Below are 23324 nucleotides of genomic sequence, written 5' to 3'. Positions count from 1 at the left end.
GTATCTACCGATCTTGAAAACGAGGGCATCGAGCAAACAGGGTGGGGCAAGCTAGGACAAACTAATACGCAGGGTTAATCAAATGGCGTACATTAATATGGCGTACAAACTACAAATTAATATGGCGGATTGTCATTTATCAATCATTTTATACCTAATGCACACATTAATTCCATTACCCCACTTAAACCTTAAACTAATAGTATAATTAGTGACTGGCATCACGAATGGAAATGTGAAAAATGAGTAATGGCGCATTTTTCTTGTAGCCAGTCTCCTTCGAACAATGAATGAATCAGTTGTTGTACTAAAGATCTAATCTATCTCTGTTTTGTCGCATCAATCCATAGCAATCTTTTTTTACTACATCTGCTGGTGCACTTTATTGCCAGACTTCTTTGATATTTCGTGTGTGGTTGTGGCAGGCCATATTTGTTCTTGGAACAAATACAAGGTGCAATATGTGGTCATTAAATTGAACTGCTAAGATCTTTTAAACTAGGATGACTCATCTATTGTGAGCCTTGCGAGTAGGCAGAAGTAATCTGTTCTTCATAAGTATATAATTAGTGTGTTAAAGTTAGAATTAATGTTTCATATAGCTACGAATAATTTTCAGTGAGGAAAAAATAATATTAGATTTTGTTCGATGTTTTTCCCGTTTAGTAACAGGACATACTAAAAAAAAAAAATACATATTATAACATGAAATGACATTCTCTCTCTCTTTAACATGTTCGGTACACCATGATCATTTTCCTCGAAAACTATACAAAACTTTCAACAATTACTCGAGATGAGTTTTTTTCACGTTATCCATGAAGATAACAGTTATGTATAACTTCAATAATTGGAGTGTGTATGATAACGCGAGTGAATGAATTCCACACTTATGTTAAAAATTACTATGTGGTTTAGTTATGACGCATTACATTACATCTATATGCATGTAATGACTTGCCCCTCCCCTCCTCAAGATTGGCCTGCAGCTATATGTTATAACAGATGCAGCGGAACAGAAGAACAAACAAGAATTGACAAGAACAACTTGGGGGAAATCAGATTTTATTAGGGTTGTAATCGGAATAGTTTACAGACTAATATAAGGTGTATATATATACAACCAAACAGACTGGACCCAAAATAGGCCCAAAACAAGACCCGAAATAAAACAGACACGGTAACTGATATATACCGTAAGCTTCGGGGGCAACGCTGCCCCCCGGGCCCTCCAGCCGGGGCGCGTCGCCCCCGGGGGTTGAAGATCTAATTCAAGGCATCTCAACACTATAATTACGTGAACAAATTTAAGACAATGTACAAAAGATTGTCATTTCTATTCTTCTTGTCTGAAAAATAATTTTCATGAGCAACTAGGATACATATGTGGTCTCGTGATAAAGACCACAAGGGTTACGACATTGAAGGAAAAACAACATACCTCATAAATAGGAAAATGATGGGTTGATTTGTAATGGGACAATCAGCCACGTGCGCACAGCTTTGACAAGTACAAGAATTGGTCGACATAGCAATGCCCATGTAGACACGTAGATTTGTCTGCATAGGTTTTATGGTCCTATTCACGTGAAACCCCAAAGGCTGCTTCTTGGCAAATTTTTTTTGTTTTTTTGGAGGACCTCAGCAGTCTCTCAACACCACAATCAAACAATCATCCCCAATAAAACTTAGACAAATTTGTGAGCTTCCCTTCATCATTGTTCATGATATAAGGGCAAATCCATCCCTATTCATAAATTTAAATTGGTGGGATATAAAGGCACTAAAAATCCTGTTTCCTTGGAGATACAGCTGAATCTGAATTTCTCTCTCTACGGTGTCACAGTCTAATTTTTTTTTTTTTTTTTGTCGACACAGGGGTGTCCGGATCAATCCTTACGGGGCCCGACGCTCCAACCCGGCTCGAACACGTTAAGTGCGCGGAGGAATCCAGCGGAGCGGAGACTCGAACTTGTGTCACAGTCTAATTAGTCTAGGTGGAAGTTCCATTTTGTACTTTTCACTGTGAAAATTAAGATATTCTCTTTTTTTTTTGCTGCATATATTTCATTCATGGTCGAAGAATTATGAATTAATCCCATTAGTGATATTATCTGATAATTCGTGAGTAACTCAAGCTCCTTTTCGTTGTAATGACATTTTCACACTAGCAAGCTTTGTATTGTATTGCACATAATTTCTATTCAAATTGATATCGTCTGTTTTGCATATTCGACGTGCATCTATACTTGTTAATAGAGTTTATATCTACAGCAACATATACTTGCACATATAAACCTCAAATTTGTATCTTAATTGATGTTCAATTCGCAATAAAGCCGCACGCATCATGGTCTATTCGTCTAGTGCAGGTCACTTAATTTTATTGTCTCAATTCTATGTCCTTATTCTATATTTGAGGATCCTAAGTACCATCAACTTTGCAGTATTTTTAAGTTATCTTCCACATCATAACACATCTGTCAGATTTTGATTTGATGGCCTTAATTTTCATTTTCGAATGAAGATATGTTTGATATTTTTTTGCTCGATATGATAATTTTTATTCTATGCCTACTTTTACTCTACACTAAAGAAAATGGGTGGACCTAAAGGGGTCAATAGAGAACGAGAAAAAGATTGAATCGCTACCAAACCAAACAGATGTCTATGCATCCATTGATGAAATTTTCAATATAGAATGGGAAGCCCAGAGAGAACTGAACTGCCGACAGACTAAACGGGTGTCTGTGCACCTGTTAGTGACCTACACGCAAGAGAAGTTTAGGTTTTTTTCTTGGTGGCCAACTCAGCCCAGCTGATTTGGTTCCGTTTGATACTCAATATGGTCAATTGTCCATCTCCTTGGAACAATAGAGACGAAATCTTGAGGTATGGTTGTCGTATTGTATGTGAGATGGCTTTGAATTAGACATCTAAATAGCATCTGCATAATAGGTGCATGATGTGGTAAAAAACAAAACGAACTAGAGAAGTGATGTAATATTATTATATATAACATGCAACATTGTTTTCTTTCAGGGATAATTTCAAAAACCTCCCTTGAGATTTCTGACAGTTTGACTTGATAATCTTAAACTTTGAAAAATCTCACTTGGCTCTCTTACTTTAAACCTTTTGTAACATTTGAAACCCACTTCAAAATATAATATTCAAAAACTCATTTTGGGAGAGAGAATACAATTTCATTCCAAATTTGCCTTGTGATTTCTTAATTATCATTTCACATCAAATTTGTCTCTTAATTTTTGTAAATTGATCAATGTAGTTCTTTAGTGAAATTTTAAAAGTTGATAACAAGATCAAAATACTCTTTAATAGTTTTTGTGTTATTGGTTCGAACAAAAATGCTAAATTACTTAAATTATGAAGGATTTATAATACTCTTACAATAATTTACAACTATGAGAATAGCTTTATGCACCAGCTTAAAAACAATACAAACAAGTTTATATATAATTTTTAGCCTGTTGTATCTTTTTACTTTTCGAGCCATCGATTTTGAAAAAAAAAATTAGAAAATTCAAAATTACGTAAATGATTTATATAACTTCTTAAATTAACTCAAAGCATTTTATAGGAAGAAAATATTATCTCTATAACTTGCAAAAACTTCAAATAAAACTTTCAAATATTAACTATTGGTATTTAAAGAACACGCTATATTTTGTCCAATTAGAATAAACCTTCGTACCTTTTGTTTTTATTTTTCGTTCGTTATTAATATACTCACCGTTTTGGTAATAAAAAGTAAAACAATAAAAGGACAAATTTGGAATGAGATTATATTTACTCTTCCAAAATAAAATTTTTTTAACATTATATTTTAAAATGGATTGCAAGCGATACAACAAGTTCAAAGTAAGGGAGGCAACAAGTGAGATTTTTCATCTTTGGCTTTGCAAAGATGAAATCATGATACTGCTATATCAAATTTCAATTTGGCATCAATTTGAACTGTTCTCAACATGATTTATTTCTTGCATTTATTGTCACATGTACACTGTAGACCGAAATAGTAGTACACAATCATGATGTGCTAAACCCTGTACTGCAGTGCAAAGAAAGGTCATGTCAGTTCTGAACAGGAAATTTATGTCTGGGCCACATGGTAAATTAATCTTCCGACATGCGAAATCCATGCAATTTTAGTCACTGTTAACCTTTCATGGATTTCATACAATGTCACTGTGCAAAAAGGAAAGAAAGCGGCCTGATTAATGCGTTGCTTCATCTTTGTGTGGCAAAAGATGACGCTGCTAAACGTATCGCAAGATATATTCCATTTAAGAAACTAAAACAACAAACAAAACGAAATATTCTTGACATCAGCAGCAACAGTTACTGGAAAGAAAACTTTTTAAACAGTATTCTTACAAACACATTTGGTTTCACTTCACTGAATTGGATACTGATAGTAGTTTACAATACAAGAAGATTGAGCTTGGAATCATGTTAAAAGAGAACAGCCATTCCAGCTTTTCCCTCCTAGCATGGTGGTTCTGCTATTTCTGCTCTATGTTGCAAGAGGATATCCATCACCTCCCAAATTATTGCTCTGCTCCCCCACCCGCACAACAAAAAAAAAAGAAAAAAAGAAAAAAAGACGAATTTAGAAGTGCAATCAATTTTATACATAACTCACGAACAAACACATATGACAAGCAAACCATGACCACGACCACCCTCCTATACCAAAGGAGGGTATTACTCACAAGACATTACAACTTACAAACTGCAAAAAAAAAAAAAAAAAAAAAAAAACTCTCTTCTACGCGGCTGACAGCAAACCATTTCTTTTTACAAGCACCCTGAGGAGAGATAGGGGGGAAGATGAGAAGGACATTAATAGGGCTTCAAATGTCGCGAACGTGGAATATATTGGGATTTTTCACGACAATATCGTACATATAGACGGAATTGAACTTGGAGAAGTCTCTTGGAAGTGAAATCAGATCAATGGAAGAGTGTTTGTGGAATTGGAAGAGGTCAGGATCACCATCGTAATACCTCTCCCATCCCAAACCGTTTAGGATATTCTCGAGGTAGGAATACGACGAAATCACCTGGCCTGAGGGCAAGTGTACCAGAGCCTTTCTTCTGGTACCATTCCTTGCATCACCTTGTTCTGCTGCTGGATTTTCAACTAGCTGAATTACACCATTATTCCTAAAAACCCATACACCAGACATTTTCTTGGTTTTAGATTTTGTTTGGTTATAGAAAAGAAGCTGAAATTTACTAACGATGAAGAAAGGTTTGTGTCAAATTGATTTAGGACTTAGAGGAGAAAAGGCAATGAGGGTTGGTTGTGATGGGAATGAAGGATGATAGGGGGGATATATATAGGGGTGTAATGGCAGATAAAACAAGGGAAAAATACTCTGGAAGTGGGCTGAAAAGATAGGTGATGATATAGTTGTTTAGCTTTGATATAGAATCTAGATATTGTGGGGCAGGTTTGGTGAAATATAAGGGCACAAGCAAGGCAACGGGGTGTGTGATCTTGGGCACACACGCAGGGGCGAGGGGTGGGGGGGGGGGGTCGGGTTTAAGGAGAATGAGAATCTCTTGTTTGGTTTTGGTGTAGGCTTTTTCAATTAACAATCCTCCACCAGAGAAGGTGTACTATATGTGCAAGAGTATAAAGTAAAAAGTTCTCCACGGACGAATTAATTACCAGGGAGATAAGTATCCTTGTCCTAAAATATTCTCATAACATTCTTTAAGGGGTGAATATATATATATATTTTGCCAACAAAATTCAGGGGTTAAAAAAAATATAAAAAATTCTAGGATAAATACATAATTAGTCAGTCTGGCGTCCATGTCACAAAACCTTTCCCTCGTCAAGAATCCCATTGTTGATCCAATCAAGGAGGAAGAAAGCAACATGGATGATTATAACCATGTTAAAAGTGCTCCCATCTTAGCAAAAATTTTGCATAAACGTAGGACGACAATAATACTGACCAATCTTTTGTAGCTTGGCTTACAAAATTGAAAAAAACAAACTTTCATTGCATCTTGAACTCTTATATTTGAAAGACTATGAGATTAAAACTCATAGGGAAGAAAATAGATTTATGGATGGAATCAAATATGCTGAACCAAAATTCATGCAAGAATTGTCCTAAATAATGCATCAACAAGTGGGAATCTTCATGTGCCCTTTGGGACACTGCTTTGTTTTCATCATTTTTATGAATTTCGAAAGTCAATAGAATAAAACATGTTGTGACCACTTAGGTCAGCTGAATCGCACGTGAAGCTAAGTGCATGGATTGCGAGATGTTGTAGAACCCTTTTCTTCTTTCCTTGATGGCTACTGTTTAGTGTTTACACTGAGCTGACTGGTCTGAAATGCAAATTGCTATGCCGACAGGAATTTCACACAACTTTTTTTTTTTGAAAAAAAAATAAATAAAAATGATTGCATTTATTTAGCTGATATACATAAGTTTAGATAATTTTGTGAGATTGAAAGAGGCTGACATCTATACTATATATAACGGGAGAGGGTTCTCTTTTGGTGCAAATAATTGATTTCACTTAATGTTATACCAAAAATACTCTTCAAAATTAGTTTTCAAACTACTCAATTTCCCTCTTTTTCTCTACTGTGAAGAATACTTAATTATATATTTTTGAAATAAGCACACACGTAGAGTGTACTAAAAGCACTAGTAGTATATGATTGATTATTCTCCTAGCAAGAGATAAATGATGGATGGTTTCTCCCAAGGCCCTAATCTTTGATGTTCATTTCTAATTTGGTCTTATATTAATTTCCTATACTCTTAAAAAAAAAGAAGCATCTAAATACAGTTTTTTCATCCACAAGGATCTCTAAATTTTGAGAGATGAAATTGAAATTCTTACCTAATTGTGGTATTTTACTTTGTTAAGACTCTGAAATTGGCAGATTTAAGGGTCGAACTTTAATAGTTTTGACATCTAAGTTCTATGCTTAATTAGCTTCGACCCTTGTGATTGAGGGATAAATCTGCTTAATTTGGTATCTCAAACGTTTTTATCGCATGGATGGATTTGCTGCGGCCACATGGGAGGTTTCCATTTGGAAGAAAATGCTGAATTAGCTCAAACACACACAAAAGAATAAAATCATAAAAATTAAAAAGAAATCTAAGTAAACAATCATTGCTATCGATCGATGCCACATATAATTGCAGCATCTTTATCCATCACCATGTTAAGTACTATGTTAAATTTTTTTTTATTCCTATTTTAATATATTATCCTATATATAGATGAGAACTATATATATTGTGATCAGGAGCCCAACCAATCGCAGTGGTTCCCTTTGAGCAACTTTTATACCTTTTTTTTTTTTGGCTATAAGAAAAGGTTGAGGCTTGTTCTCCTTCACTTTAATTTTACTAGCTAAAAACTGCATATAAAAAATATTCTAGAAAGTGCAAGCAAACGTGGGGCAAAAATTCCATTTGTCCCACAGTTTATAATGATTTCATATATACTTTTAGTTAGTCTACCAGCTATCATTTATATCTTTTTAGCCCCTAAATTGTTAAAAATGTTTACGTATGACCCTTTCATCAATTTGAACAGTTAACTCTAGCGGAGTATAGCTCAAAATGCTGTAGTTTTGATCTCCATTTTCCTCAAATCAGGTTTAGTGACCGTTGCAACTATTCATTGTCGATTAACGGCTATTGACTGCCGTTAATTAACCTAGGATTGACCATCACCTTATGAGGTCAAATATTGATGAAATTATACCCCTAATTAAACTTCATTTTCTGCATAGATTCCGAATTTGCTCAGTTTTCAATGACTTACTACTAGATATATAACACCATATATGGAAGTCATATATAGATTGTAGTTCTATCACCATTTTACATAACTTTCACAGAATCTTTTGAAATTAATACCAAAATGTTATTTGGAGTATATATAGAGAGTTCAAATCAAGAAAGAATTTGACATGAAATACTCCAAATTTTAGAATTCAACTTTCCACTATCTCAACTTTATTCGATTACTTCATGACTCAGTACTCGCCAAATTTTCTCTATTTTATACTCGTGAACTCTTCATGCATGGGATGAAGAGTTTGAGTATATGATTTATTTGTCCTAATCTGTGTTGAAGCAAAAATCCTAAATTTGAAGTGCTCTTTTTTACTTTTGTGAAAAAAAGCTTCCCATTTTCATTCGTACGTTGCACTTGATGCTCTTTCCATCAACTTTAACATCTCAAACTAACAGAAGGGTAATGAGTATACATTTTTAATATATAGTTGAAGGGCTAAAAAATACACCTGGCTGGCAGTAAGAGAGCTAAAATTAGGGAATTGTTAGAGTTTGAGGGCCAATATGCCTTTTTGCCCTTAATTTCAATCTAAACACCTTGAAAAGCCAAAAGCAATTTTTAGAAGCAAATTGAGGGCTAATACTTTTTGAAATCAGCTTATTCCACTTAAAAATAAGTTAACAGCACCAGTCTATAAAAGCAACTGAGAGCACTTCAGAACAACTTATAATTTACAAAATGAAAAAAGAACAACTAAATTGAAGCATCTAGTGATCATATATTCTCAATGTTCGAATGTCCAGCACCTTATCATTCGTCAAGAGACAAAATGAAGAGGTTATAACAAAAACGAATAGTAATCAAAGCGCAAGGATAAAATTGTGAATAATAACAAAATGGTGAATAAAATTGTCTTAACCGACTTCACCTTTCTTTGCACCCTTTGTATAACGCAAAAATAAGCAAGAATCCCACATTTACTGATTCTAATTTTTGATAATGTGGTGTGGAGCTAAAACTTTTTGATCGAAAATCGAGCTTGTTGAAAAGAAAAAAAAAATTTATAATCGAGCATTGAAATGTTCCCAAATGGATGAAAATCGGTCATTAATTACACCCTTTGTATAAGATAAAGATAAAAGATTGTTGTTACTATTTTTCGAATCCTGCTCTATCTTAGTAGTCAATCTCCCAGACAGAAGCATTTGATATCTGTCCAAATAATCAGGAAGTTTGATATATAAGATTGGAACCATTAAAAGATGATTTGAGAATTTGAGGTTTGACTAACTAAATTTAGTTTTTGCTAATAAAGCAACGTTTTCTTTCATTTTTATTTTTGTTTGTTGTACGCTTCTCTCATCACATGTCACTATTTCCTTCTCTTTCCTATTAATATAACTAATTAGATGCTTATTATAATATTATAATTTTCTTTTACTTATAATTTCATCTTTTTTTTTGTGTTTATTTATTTATTTAAACTATTAAAAAATTCATGACCAACTCGATAATATGAGAAAATACTAGAAATGTAAGTTACTCATTATTTAAAAGCATATACTAAATAATCAAAGTATCATTTATTTAATAATGTATAGCTGAGTAAACATTATGTTATTACCATTTACCTATTTGGTATTGTTCTATATTAATAATTAGTTAATTCTAAGCTATAGATGTATTAATATAAAATACTCTATATGTATAGCTAACATATACTTTGTTATTATTATTACTTCTAATAAAAAAAGTAAAATGATACAAATAAATGAAAATAAGTCTAAATAAATATTTTAGCCGATTCAAAGTACATGTGATGCTTCTGCTATTTGATCAACACCAAAAAGAAAGGACACATAAAATACGTAATTTGCAGAAAACAGTGCACATTAACCCTACCTATTTTGATAGCTAATGTTACAAAAGAATGCATGATGAGATAAAGAACTGCTCTACTTTGCACTTGCTAAAGTTGTCAACCAATAATCCCCATTTTGCATTCTTAGTCTTCATTCTGGAAAATTTGCACTTTAGATACCTACTAATTATCATCATACTACATCTTGAGATTTTATTTTAGATACTTCATGCTCAAAAGTTATCACAGATAGCTATCATCTCACACACCCTATATCAAAATAGTTGAATGATAATTACTTATACAAAATCATGCCACTCTTTCTTATCAGTGATAAAAATTTGCATTAGTCCTTAAGATTCCCCCCCCCCCCCAAAAAAAAGAAAGAACAAATAAAAAATAGAGGACATGTATGTTATTGTTTTCTTTTGTTAGCAACATGAGCCATTTGGGGTGATATGGGATGTTTTGATAAACTTAGGGTGCAGAATGTCAAAACTAGAAGTTGAAGGTGCAAGTGAGAATAAGTGCAAATATAAAAGGTGTAAATTGCCATTACTCCTATAAATCAATGATTCTACATATATGGCTCCTAAGGATAAAAAAAAAAAGAAAAAAAAACAAATAAATGGTTATTCTTTTTTTTTTTTTTGAAAATTTTCGAGTAGGCTGAGGAGTATCTTTGTTACACATGGAGGTGTTCAAAAGTGAAGAATAAGGGTGCATTAAAGGACCACAATTGCAAAAAAGCATTGCGTGTTGGTATGTGTTTTTCTACAATTGAGCTTATCCAAACCACTCGAATCTGATAGATCCTAAATCTGCAACATGTACCATCAGGTTCCCCCATCCTAAATTGATATGAATCATCTAAAAGGTGTACCTTAAGGACCACCACTCTCCTCTCTTCTTCATTTACCTGTCGACAGCTTTATGATTTCTTGATTCTGGATATACTCCATGTTTTGTAAAACATTGTTTCCTGCTTTTGTTGCCCACATGACATCACATGGTTCATTGGTCCTTCATTGAGTGATTGATTTGGATCACTTATGAGATGTCTTGTCCGATCATATGCAATATGAATCAGTTATTCCATCAAACTTGCAAGAAACCAGATATTTTTCAGAATTCACATTCGCCATATATGCTAACTCCAGTCATTCTTCGTCAAGTGGACCAGATAGTTTTCAGTAGTTAGCATTGTAGTTTCTTTTTGTTCAATGAAAAGTTCTCAAGCATGAGTTCAATGTCCTGGTATGTGCGGGGTTCAATTTGCTTTGATGATGAATGTTTACAAAATCGAACGCAAAATTGAATCAAATTAGTAAGAGGTGTTCATTTTTATCGCAAGGAGTAGTGACCATTAAGATGGGGAAAAAGAACACATAATTTGGCAACCCAAAATCAGTGATACCAAAGACCTCTCTTTAAACGTCAGAAAATCATTTTTCCCCTTCCTAGTGATTCTGATAAATTTGCACCAGTTTTAGCCGATTCTTGACTTATGTAACCTGAACTAGTTATAATCTCAACGACCTTATGGAGGTTCCTAAGTACCAAGCTTACAAAACCAATCCTAGTTTAACGATACTAAATGGACTAATTTCACTTTGCACTTCCGAACCTGTATGCTAATTTGGACTTTTAACTTTTAATTTTGGACATTTGCAATCATATTTTTCAGAATTATCCCATTAAGTCCAGTTGATAATGGCTTTAGTAAAACCTAACCAACTCAAGAACCATACACACAATGTTTACCTCAGACACTCTATTAGGTGGTAGTATATTTGCCGTTATCTCACAAACAATCTTTATGAGTCTTGCAAACAGCGCATTGTGTCTGCTAGTTTTACTATTTTTTTTTTTAACTTATCAATTGGATTTAAATGGGACAAATTCGAGATGCTAAGTTGCAAAGTATGCAAATTTAAAGTTTAAGATGTCAGATGAAAATAGGGTACAAGTTCTGGAATGCAAATGGAACTAGTCCATACTGAACTTGAGAGCAAGGCCCTTCATTGTCGTGGTAATGACCATTAGAAGAGAACTTTACACTAATCGATACAACGTTAACAAATGTTATTAGCTTAATTAACTCATTACAGCATTTCTTCCAAGAAACCTTACAGTCAGTAGTTTCTATACAGCAGCTCTGACCCTCTATAAACTCTTGCATTTGCTTCTGAGTTCCCCAAATTCTTATAAACTAAGGGAGATAACTAAGCTTGCAGTCGTTATTTACCCTTTATAGTATTGTGCCTAGTGTTTGCAATTGTAGTTCGATTCCAGTGGATGCTGATTTCTGCTGAAGTACTGACCATTTCAAATTCCAAATCGATTGGACTACAAGTTAGCTTCAAATTAAATTGCTTTATATTCTTTTTGGCAAGGTGAAGTTTCTAATAAGCTTGTACAGCAGCTCATTTAGGAACCCTTAAATATGACATTCTCATCTATGTAAAACAAGAAATGACAGAAATTAATTACCAGACCGAAATTTTTGTACTGCAGAAACAATTGAATTTCCATGCTTCTTGTAATAAAGATGTGTAGAATAATTAGAATATACTTGCAGGCATTATCAGAGTCTATTTTTGAGATGAAACCGATAGAATTAAATGGACAACTAAGCAGATCAGGGGGCCGTTTCAGGGGTCCGTTTCATTAAGATATCTTGGCAAGGATAAAGAAGAACATTGAGAAACAAAAATGGTTGACATAATGTGTGCTCTTGGGATGGCAAAAAGCATATACAAAAGCTTTCAATGGGCACAAGAATATATTCATAACTGCTTTAACCCTAAAGCTTGAGGACCGCCAACAATATGAATTTCACCAAAAAGTAGGCAATGCAACTTTCTGTATCTAAATTAAACATCAATCCTACCAACTTTATCCATTTCTATTCTTCCTTAGCTACTTTTAGAACATCAATCAGCACGCCTTTCTGTATCTGTCATATGCATTAATTCCTTACTTGTGCCCACTGGCACAAGCTATATGCATAAGATATTAATTGCCAGCAAGATTTTACAGAATAAAGTACGTCAACAACAATTGAAAAGATGTTAGTATATTTATGGGAGAGTGCCTAACAGAAATAGATCTGCAAATTTCAGTATTCTATTCGAAAGCAATACGCTCATCTCCTCCAAAGATCTTTCATTCTTGCCAAGGAAGAAATGATTTTTTCTAGATATATAAATTATCATGATGGAGCTATTATTTTCATTTGATGCTTTTTTGTGTGATGAAATGTTCCTCGTGAATATTGATGTCTATGTTGAAATGCCTTGAATCAGATCTTCGACCTCCGCTGAGCTGTTCGAAGGTCTCGCTAAACGTTGAAATGCCTTGAATTAGATATCGTATCCGTTTTAGTTTGGGTCTCGATTTTTGGGCCTAACGGTCCAATCCGTTTTTTGGTTATTTGGTTGTATATATATACCTTATATCCATTCTGTACAAAAAAGATCTGATAAATTCCGAACCCTAATAAAAATCTGATTTCCCCCAAATTTGTTCTAACTTGTTCTTATTTGTTCTTTCCGTCCCGCTGCATCGGTTTTAACAGTCTAAATATGAAATTCTTCGACATATATATGCACTTGGGAGCCTGATCAACTATACAAAGACACATATTCTCAAATGTTATCTTTTTAAGTTTTTAGCACCAGAAAGTGTAAGTGGAGACAGGTAGCCTATTGAGTTAAACATAGCGTAGCCTTTCTTGAGGAAATTAACAACTGCATGGATGCTTCATTAGTTCCAATTAGTTTGGAGCTTTCTCCAACTTAAAAGTGTGCATTCATATTAATGAGTGAGGCAGTTTGCTATATATTAATAGTAAGTGTCACTTAAATAATCTCACACTAGAATGGCCTTTAATGCATTCCTAAAGAAAAAGCTACTACTTTGTTTATCTTTCCCATGTTTCCCTCTCTTTGGCTGCCTTTGAAAAAGTCAGAAAGATTACAATTTGCATGGAATCGATACACAAAAAGCTATTGATTCCTTGTAACCACACATATTTCACGTGGTTTACCTTATTTTAGTGTTATTAATTCGATCCTATTTGTGGCAAATTTAACTCATTATATTCTGGCCTGCACATTTATTGTCGTCTTTATAATTGTACACTTTTTTTTTTTAATTTAACTTAGAAAAATGATTGTTCGAGGCCCTGTTATATCAGTGCCCTAAGGATTACTAGTTACACAAATCCTAATGAGATTTATGAGTAAATAACTCTTAAATCTATTATTGATAGAAAAATTTACCCATAACCCCTTGTGCTTTTGCATAGTATCACATGACCTCCTTAAGTTTCAAAATATCCACATAACTCTGGTATATAGTTTTATGCAAAGTAAAAAATAAGTAAAAGGCATCTCTAGTTACGGTGATTGATTAGTACGCACTCCAACACTGCATGGGATAAAATTTTAGGGTTAATTACATTTACTTCCCCTGAAATTTGACCAAATTACAAAACAAACCTTGTGGTATGAACAAATTATATTTATCCCCCTATCATTGACACCGTCTAAGTCCAACTAACAGATGTGTGTGTGTGTGTGTATATATATATAAAAGAAGGAAAAGAAATGACAATATTGTATTAATTCATAAAGCCATACGGCATAAACAAACTGGAAAAGTAATAAAAAAATTTGCTTCATACAGAAGGAAATAGACAACGTAGCTACTAGGAGAATAAAGTGTGGAAGATGAGGAGAAAGGAACAGAAAAAAGAAAATGAAAAAAAGAAAAGAAATCCATCCCTCCAACTCAGTAGATGCTCTTTCTCCAGTTTTCCTCCCTCCATTCGGATCTTTATGCCAATTGCTTGACCGCAATAGGTCTAATTCCACAAGTCTACCTCACCAAACCATTTATTTCATCCTCATCTACAACCATTTTTTATCCCCTCATCTTTTTCTTGTCAATACACATACTGTATAAAGAGCAACTTTCCCTGAGACAAACTAAATCTTAGATGAATCTGACAGTTGGATACAATTTTTTTGACATTTCAACAAGTCTTTATCAATAGTTGATGATGTTTCATATGGGTTTCCTGGAGAATGGATCTGCATTTGGTGGCATGAATTTGGCATCCCAGTGAAATTGCAAATTCCTCCAATGGCTCCTTTTCTTTTTTGTTTTGTCTTTCTTTCGTAGAACCTCTCATTCATCATTTTGCTTGCACTGTTTAAAGCTTGAAATCGGAAATTGATATGAACATTTTTTATCCTACAAATCTGCTCATTTTTCTGTGTATTCATATTTCTCTCAATTTGCAAATTAAATTTCTGCTGTAGTTTTCTCACATTGAAAAAGAACGCATTATTTGGTGTCTAATTTAGCATCAACTAGAACTGCACGGTTAATTTTTGGTGAAATTAGTCTGCAAGTTTGCTATTTCTTGCCAAATTAATTTTTGCGTTAGAGGCTGTAGCTAGGAGATTCATCCCCAGGTTAGCTAATGCCGGACGATAAAAGCACTATTTGTCGGTCGGGTGAATGTGATTGGTGTTGACTGTTGAGGAAGGATGAAGGTTTTGTTTTAATTTCTTTTTTGGCATTTTAGGACTTCATTTATTTTTGTGGTTACAATAGGGACTTCCACTACAAATTTATGTTGACTTCATGAACGTTATTAAACTAATGGTAGGGATTTATGCTGATCGATTGTGAGGGACTCTCTTATATTTTGTCTAAATATTCACTTAATCCCCTACTAATTTGCACCTATTCACATAATCGCCCTATGATTTTATACCAAGTAGTCAGATATCAATTACTGCTTAAGTAAGGGTAACACAGGCGTGCATTTCAACTTAAGACATCATGGAGATTATTTTCTATTAAATTTTTACTTTAGATAATACTACAAGTACAAGAGGTTTATATGGATATTTCAAAATATTATTAGGGGAATTATGCAAGGTACAAAAAAAGCATTTATTCTGACTTGTGAAAATTATACAAAAAATGAAAAGGAAATCCACCAAGCGAAACAAAGTAAGAAATTAGCCAACACGTACGGAAGAGAATAAAAGCATTTCTTATCTCCATCGTTTAATTATAACATTCCACTTTCCCCTCTTCCTTTGAGATTTACCATTAATTATCCTAGTTATAATCCAAAAAGATGGAGCTAAGAAGCTACACAAAACATTCGATTAGAAACTTCCAAGACGCTAGCTTGCATGAGATTCATTTTTTTTTTTTGTCAAATTTATTTTCACATTTAAATGTGAACAAAAACCACAAGTCTCTTGATGACCTCATCTCATGATTCTCCATTTACAGTTGATGAGAGTAAAAAATTTCAACCTTTTTCCTTCCCCTCAATCTATGAAAAGCAAAAACTTTAACACGCAAATGGCTAGCTTGCGTGTGAGAATCCATCAAAAAGTGGCATCCGCTAAAGCATTATTCCAATCACATCTATGGGAAAGAAACTTTAACTCAATCTAAAACAAAATTTTGATTCTTTAGTAAAGATATAAAGTGATTATCTTAATTAACTATATACTCCCAATTAGAAGGTACTTATTCTCGTCCATCGTGTGTACTTTTAGATCTTAGGAGTTTCTTCTTTTTTTAGTGATTCCTAGTGAGAGTTTTCTCCTGTTCCAGGGATTCTTGATAATAGTTTTCTCCTTTCCTAGATATTCCTAGTGAGAGTTTTGTTAGTTTTATAATTAATTCTCTTATTGATCCAAGCTTTCTCAGATTTGATTTGATTGTCAAATTGAGATCCCCTGGATATATCTCATCAGATGTCATATCAACACTTAGGTTTGAATTAGTTTATTAGCAATGGTTGGAAGCACAAACAAATGATCTCATGGGACTATAAGTGTTTTATCTTTTAAGCATATTTTGAATTTCATAGTGTAATATTCTCTCGACTTTTTAAATTTGTAGGAGTATTTAATTTTGTTCTTCAGATCTATTTGTATTTGTGCGTGGTTGATGTAATTTCTACCATTAGTGCAGATTTAATGAATGATGATGTTTTTATCAAAAAAAAAAAAGGCACAAAATATGAGTAACACAACAAATTAAATTTAACGTGCACATATTTTCCATGCCTAGACTCATTTTTCTCTCTGATCGACTTACTAAGAACGCTGCTTTACGGAGGATCAAAGTTACTTGTGTATGGACTCAAGAATGTGGATCCATCTATATATTTTTACTTACTTCATTTAGTCACATCTGAAATAATAATAATAATGGCCCACCCTAATAATTAACTAAGGAAATCTCCTTAACAGTGTTTATCTTTTATTTTTAGGAATTCTCTTAGAAATAAGTAATACAAATCATTTCAGAACTTTTTATTCTGCATAAAGAAAAATGATTTTTCTAGGGCACTAGTTAGCATGCATTTTTCATCTTTAGTGTGCCACTATTTTCTCGTTGCAGTTAAATACTTTACTTATATAAATTTGCTCTTCTTAAAGAAAAAATAACTCCATTTCTGATATCTAACAAAACTGGTCGTAGGATATTAGTCAGGTGATCATATAATCTCTGCTGGTTTGACATTCAAGTCCTCCCTTTCCCCTTTCCCGTTGTAAGACTTGTAATCATAGTGTTTTAAGAAAGTTGACAAGTCCAAAGACAGAATAATCAGTTTCTTAAGAGTAAATATCTTCAAAATCTTTTGAGACATATTTACAGCTAGAAAAACAGAGTGCTTAGATGCATGAACAAATTGAAGCAGCACAACAAATACACCAATAAAGAGAGATGGAGAAAGGAGTTCGAGAGAGTATAGGGTTGGACAACATTTGGGTGCTTTGTCACCCGAAAGTCTGCAACCACTACGCATAATGGTGATGGCTGAAAGGAATAATTGTAGTTAAAAAGGAATACTGCAAGAATTAGGGGGTATTAATGCACTATAGGATTCGATTTTGATGTTAAGTAATAGCTTCAACGACTTTGCTATAGAATCCAACTATCAAAAATTAAAAAACAATTAAAGGGCACACCTGATAACTTTGTATCAAGAAGTTCATTGAGTTCCAGGAGTACATTCCTGAGAGAAAAAAGACAACAAATATAAATAATAAAAAAAAGTCAACAAAGTGTCTTAGTACTTAAATGTGATATTCCCCAATGCCTAACTGATTTGAGAAAAGTTCCTAGGTGAGATTATTAATTGTGTGGAAAGATGTGTCCGTGCGTCACGTAAGTGAGATTATAATTCCTCCATGTAAAATGAAAAGGCATAATATTGATGAACTTTGGTGAGAAAAGAATTCTCAATTTCTGTCTTCGAATGATCATTTCTTGCTTTTGGTCGAATGTATTCGATGTTACTTTTCATGGGATGAAATTATTAGGGAGGCTTATGGAAAATGCATGGTCACTTCACTCATGAATATTCTAAATAGGCACGTGGGATCCTCACTTTTCAGTGATAACTCAGTGCCAACTTCTATATTCATGTCAAGTGTTTTATTATTTAAATTTTCTTTATCCTTACGTGATAAGTAGTACTGACACTGAACTTGACACCGAGTAATGGAATAGAGGATTTCAACTGAGAAAGAGGATCGTTATCTTTGTCATATCTGAGGGACTTACAATGTTTATTCTCTTGAATTAGTTTGTAATGAAATGCACCAAAAAGTCTTGGAATATGCAGATGAACCTTGCAGTGTCGCACCAAAAAAAAAAAAAAAAAAAAAAACAACTTGCAGTGAGTGTACAAATAAACCTTGGATATGAGACTTGTGTGGTTTGAGTTATTAAGGGATCCGTAGCCCCATCCTGGCTTTGTCCATGCCGGATCCAAAGCTGGATCATGTCTAGAGGGCTCCATAAGTCTGATTGTTTCATCCGTCCTTGGATCGAATCCGGAATAGTGTTGATCCAGCTGCGGATCCTTGTTAACTTGCAGCATGAATCAGATCCAGCACTGGATCTAGTTCTGTGCACTAATACATTGAGGGTTGGATCCTCGCTATGGGTAAAATGGTAGTTGTTTTGGTACCAAAAGATGCGTTTCATTAGACATGATTATTGAACATTAGTGCCAAGTGTGGAATTCATTATTCTTATAAATTAACAAGTTTCTTAAAAATCACACACTGCTACAGGGAGGCAAACGCACCGGCAGATTGTCTGGCAAATTTTGGTGCTGACTCTAGCAGGACATGTGTTTAATAGATTCTCGAACTTGCCTCAATTAGTCAGGAGGCTATTAGATTGGATCGTTTAGGGTTTCCTTCGTTTTGTACACGGTGTCTGGGATAATGAGAGATTGAGTTGAAGTTGGTAATACGCAAAATCGAGAGGACATTTATTTGGTAACTGCATCTTTACGCCAGCAAGCAAGAGGGGCTTTCCATCTTTATAGGATACGAGTGGCATCTATTCGACAGATTATAAGGCAATAGCATTAGATGCAGTATATAACTATCTTGTGGTTATTTCTTGAAAAAAAAAACAAGTTTCTTAATAATTAAACTAGCTTTTTGCATTTGATCATTTTTAGTATGAGAAAACTTAATTTTTCTGTCGACTTTATCTTGTTCTTATTGTATTTTAGAGGTAATTTGCCTTAACCTAGCAACAAAATACTTGGTGTAGCAAGGGCAAATAATACCTAGATCATCCTCCGCCTTGCTTGTTAAACTTTGTGTTTGTTTTGGTTGGTACTTTCTGGACCAAAAACATTAACATATTCCACTTCCAAGTAGTTGTAGTTACAACGAGAATTATAGGAATTTTGGAAGAATTGAAAATACCAAATTCCAATTCGAGTAATATATATATGGGAGAATTGACCTTCATTTCACATTCATTGCCCAAAAATAAAAAGAAAAGAAAGAAAAAAAAAATTCATTGGAATTCGACTAGTACCACATAGTTTTTCTTTTCTTTTCTTTTTCAAGAAACACATTTACCTTCTATTTTTCGAGGAATAATTGTAATCTCATTAGTCTTTTAATATTCTTGTACATTTAATATAAGATGGAAGGAAAAGAATGTATTGCTGTACATGTAAGTAAGGACCATGCCAACTTCAACAACTAATCCTAATTAACAGAAAGAAACCCAATTAGAGAATACATAATTAATTGTATAGGATTTGAGTAGTTATAAAGCATCAATTGTTCAGAATAAATAAGTCTAAAGATGCAAGTCGATGTATAAATAACTACTACTTCATTAGTTGCATGCAAGAACCATTTGGACGATCGAAATACTGAAATATATGCTTATACATAAAAAAAAAAAAAAAAAAAGTTTTCGACTTAGAAAATCTTTAAAAAAAAAAAAAGAAAGAGGAAATACATAAAAGTTTTTTCCCTAGAAGCAATTAGTTGGTAGGAGGATCAATAGGAATCTCAGATCGGCATAAGGGACACCGGCTTCCATAATTCAACCATTGAAGAATGCATTCTCCATGAAACACATGCTTGCATGGCATTTGAGTTACTTCCAAGCCATTAGGGAATTCTTCGAGACAAATTACACAAGCTTCGGTCCTATCAGCAGCCTCAGCCTTTACCTTCTTCAACATTCCACTGGTGGTGATATTTCTGGTAGCTGAAGCAGGCCTTGGCTGGTCATTTTCATCCATCGAAATACTTTGGACTTGGGCTAGCAATAGATAATCCTCCATATCCAAAACATTAGCATCGCGGATATCATAGCCTTCTGCTACTAAATATGGAGTAATATCAACAGAACTCCATTTGGTAATTTCTACTAGAATTGGCAGGAGCTTTGGACTTGCATTAGCAAGTTCATTTGCCATGGAGATTGCACATTCATCAATTTGTGGTATTATGGCTGTGTGTACGTGAATGGGGATGCTCGCTTGCAGTAGCATGTTGGAAATATATTCCCAATCACTATTCTCTGATGCAAGTTGCTCACGAGAGGTGAGGAACGCTATATTTGTATGCACAGGACCTGGGGTGATGTTATAGAACTTCCAAAGATTTTCAACTGAGGAATAGTAGAGGTTCTCGTACCTATCATCAACCATGAACTGCATGAGAAACCCATCTGATGGCATGTTTGCAGGGAAGATCACATCAGTTGGTTGGCTCACTCTGAATGTGTATCGCGGCTCATATACTTCATCCATTCTGCTAGCGAATTCTCAATTGGGATGGAAGGAAAGGGGGGAAAAAAAAGAGAAGCAGCAAAAAGGACCCAAAGAAAAGAGAAGGTAAGAGAGTTATGAAGAAAAAAGAACAACGGTGAAAATTATGCAAAATTAATGCTTGGTTTTAAATATTTCAGAGCAATAACTCTATCTTTCTTGATTTCAAGTAAAGAATAGCACACTTAGTAGGATTTCAAATCTAACTAATTTATTTCCCTAACATGTTTATGGTAAGAGATAAAATATTTTAAAATTCTATTTAGCTTGTAACATTAAACAAAAAAGACGTTAGAGATATTCTAAGACTTAATCTCAATAAATTTAGTGCACTTGTCTAAATTAGTCATATGAGAAGTTTGTACTTAAAAAAACATATAATCTAATTACAATTTAAAATAAGCATATATGCCATTTCCGTTCTTTGTCCTATCTTTGGCCTTGTTCTAAAACTATAGTCATACAAATACGTACAATTTTAACATGTATAGCATTCATTGAAGAGCATCAAATCACTATATTATCAAAACTCGATTATTAGGTATGGTCTTATATATCTTGAATCATTTTTATACTGTTTAAATGATTAAACTTTTTTAACTTTTCAAATAGTTCTTGTGTGCAATCAAACAAGAAATACAAATTGAAATAAAAGGAGCAAATGACAGTATTGACACAATTCAATTAGACAATATCTTGAACCACCAAAATTTCTAATGAAGGATTTTTTTTTTTTCATTTTTCATTTCTAGTGTAATTGATTAATCACTTGAAGAACATGAAATCACTAGCAGTATGAGATAAACAAGCTAATCAAAACTTAACTGAATAATATTGTCTTTCTCTTTCTATTTCTCTCTCACACTCTCTGTACGCATACACACCAAACTCTCTCCCTCTCCTTCAACATACACAAAATCTCTCTCACTTTCCTTCCATACACACACACACACACACACCTCTTTCTCTCTCTCAAAACATAGATTGCAGGCAAAATTGGAATAGTATAGGTTTTTTATGTGTAAATAAAATAGTAAAATTTATGATTTCTCATACAGTAACTCTGAAAATTTTCTAATACCATTAAGTCATGTAGCAGGGGCGATGTTGGTTTGCGACTAATCTTGAATAATCAATTAACATTTACACCTATTGAAATATGAAAAAATTTAACTCAATTATAGTTATCCAAATTTTAAAAATTGCTCTAATCTACAAATGCTTATGAAAAGATTTACCTTATTGAATTTTGTGGATGGAGATGACTCGGCTGAATATCAGGTTGCAAGGGAAATAGTTCTTCGATGCCAATCTCTCAAGTTGGTAGCAAAGTACGACACAATGTCCTTGAATGGTTTACAGTGTGTATATGCTCATAATGAATTTGTTACAATACCATAAATGAAGAAGCAACCAACTTTGAATAATCCATCATCATTTTGTGAAGATTTTTCCAACGGGTGTTCATTGCGTACGCGTTAATGCACCTAAAATTTATCGCACCTATCAATCATGCATGTATACACACATATTAAAATTATTACCCTCTCTTGTATTTATATATTTTTTCTATTTAATCTTACCTATCCCTTCTTGTATTTATTTACTTTTTCTAATTGATTTTACCTTTTCAAAAATATAACATTTGAAATATATTTTAATGAGTGTGTGGGCACTCATTAAATGGACCCTTTTGAGAAATCCGTTGAACATTTAATGCCTTTCAAAATTACTTGAATGCACTAACCGATTTTGAATTGCTATAGACAATCTTCATAATATTATCATAGCTTGTAGTTATCCAAATTTTAATAATTGCTCCCATCTACAAATGCTTACGTAAAGATTTACCTTATTGAATTTTGTGGATGGAGATGGCTTTGCTGAATGTCAGGTTGCAAGGGAAATAGCTCTTCGATGCTAATCTCTCAAGTTGGTATCAAAGTACAACAAAATATCCTTGAATGGTTTACAGTGCATATATGCTCATAATGAATTTATTACAACACCGTAAATAAAGAAACAACCAACTTTGACTAATCCATCATCATTTTGAGAAATTCGTTGAACATTTACTGTCTTTCAAATTTACTTGAATGCTCTAGTCGCTTTTGAATTGCTATGGACAATCTTCATAATATTGACATAGTAAGCAGTGTTTTGAAAATTGGCCATTCGAATTGCAAACTGGTCACAATACTGATTTAGTTAACTAGTAAATCCAAAAAATCAATTGAATCAATCAAATTCAGTTAAGAATGAATCGAACCGCTCAAAAAACTGAACTTTTGAACCGGTTCATATTAACTTCTTTTAAAGTCATCCAATTTACATATTAAATAAAAGAAAAAAAGAAAAACATTTGAATTGAATCGAACCGATTGAACTAGGTTGAACGTGAACTGAAAGCTCAACCGATCAATCAACGATCTGAGTTTGAAAACATTGATAGTAAGTAATTGCTATTGGTCCCAATAAGTAATGCGAAAG

General features: G+C 33.5%; 2 protein-coding genes across 2 annotated transcripts; both read right to left on the bottom strand.

Moving 5' to 3' along the window:
• Nucleotides 1-4632: 4632 nt before the first annotated feature.
• LOC113714728 (flowering-promoting factor 1-like) lies at nucleotides 4633-5320 on the bottom strand. Its single transcript, XM_027238761.2, has one exon. It carries the CDS (start codon nucleotides 5211-5213, stop codon nucleotides 4878-4880), a length of 336 nt encoding a protein of 111 aa, XP_027094562.1. The 5' UTR covers nucleotides 5214-5320; the 3' UTR covers nucleotides 4633-4877.
• Nucleotides 5321-20039: 14719 nt separating this feature from the next.
• On the bottom strand, nucleotides 20040-20816 carry LOC113713884 (uncharacterized). The gene has a single exon (XM_027237689.1). The coding sequence runs from the start codon at nucleotides 20814-20816 to the stop codon at nucleotides 20040-20042; it is 777 nt and encodes a 258-aa protein (XP_027093490.1).
• Between the last annotated feature and the right edge of the window lie 2508 nt (nucleotides 20817-23324).

Source organism: Coffea arabica, chromosome 10c, assembly GCF_036785885.1.
Source record: "Coffea arabica cultivar ET-39 chromosome 10c, Coffea Arabica ET-39 HiFi, whole genome shotgun sequence".
NCBI classification, from domain to species: Eukaryota; Viridiplantae; Streptophyta; class Magnoliopsida; order Gentianales; family Rubiaceae; genus Coffea; species Coffea arabica.
The sequence above is the reverse complement of the archived record's forward strand: the minus strand, read 5'-3'. Positions and strand labels throughout refer to the sequence as shown.

Excerpts from the sequence above, each read along its gene's own strand:
- LOC113714728 (XM_027238761.2), bottom strand. The coding sequence starts at position 5,213 with ATGTCTGGTGTATGGGTTTTTAGGAATAATGGTGTAATTCAGCTAGTT.
- LOC113713884 (XM_027237689.1), bottom strand. The coding sequence starts at position 20,816 with ATGGATGAAGTATATGAGCCGCGATACACATTCAGAGTGAGCCAACCA.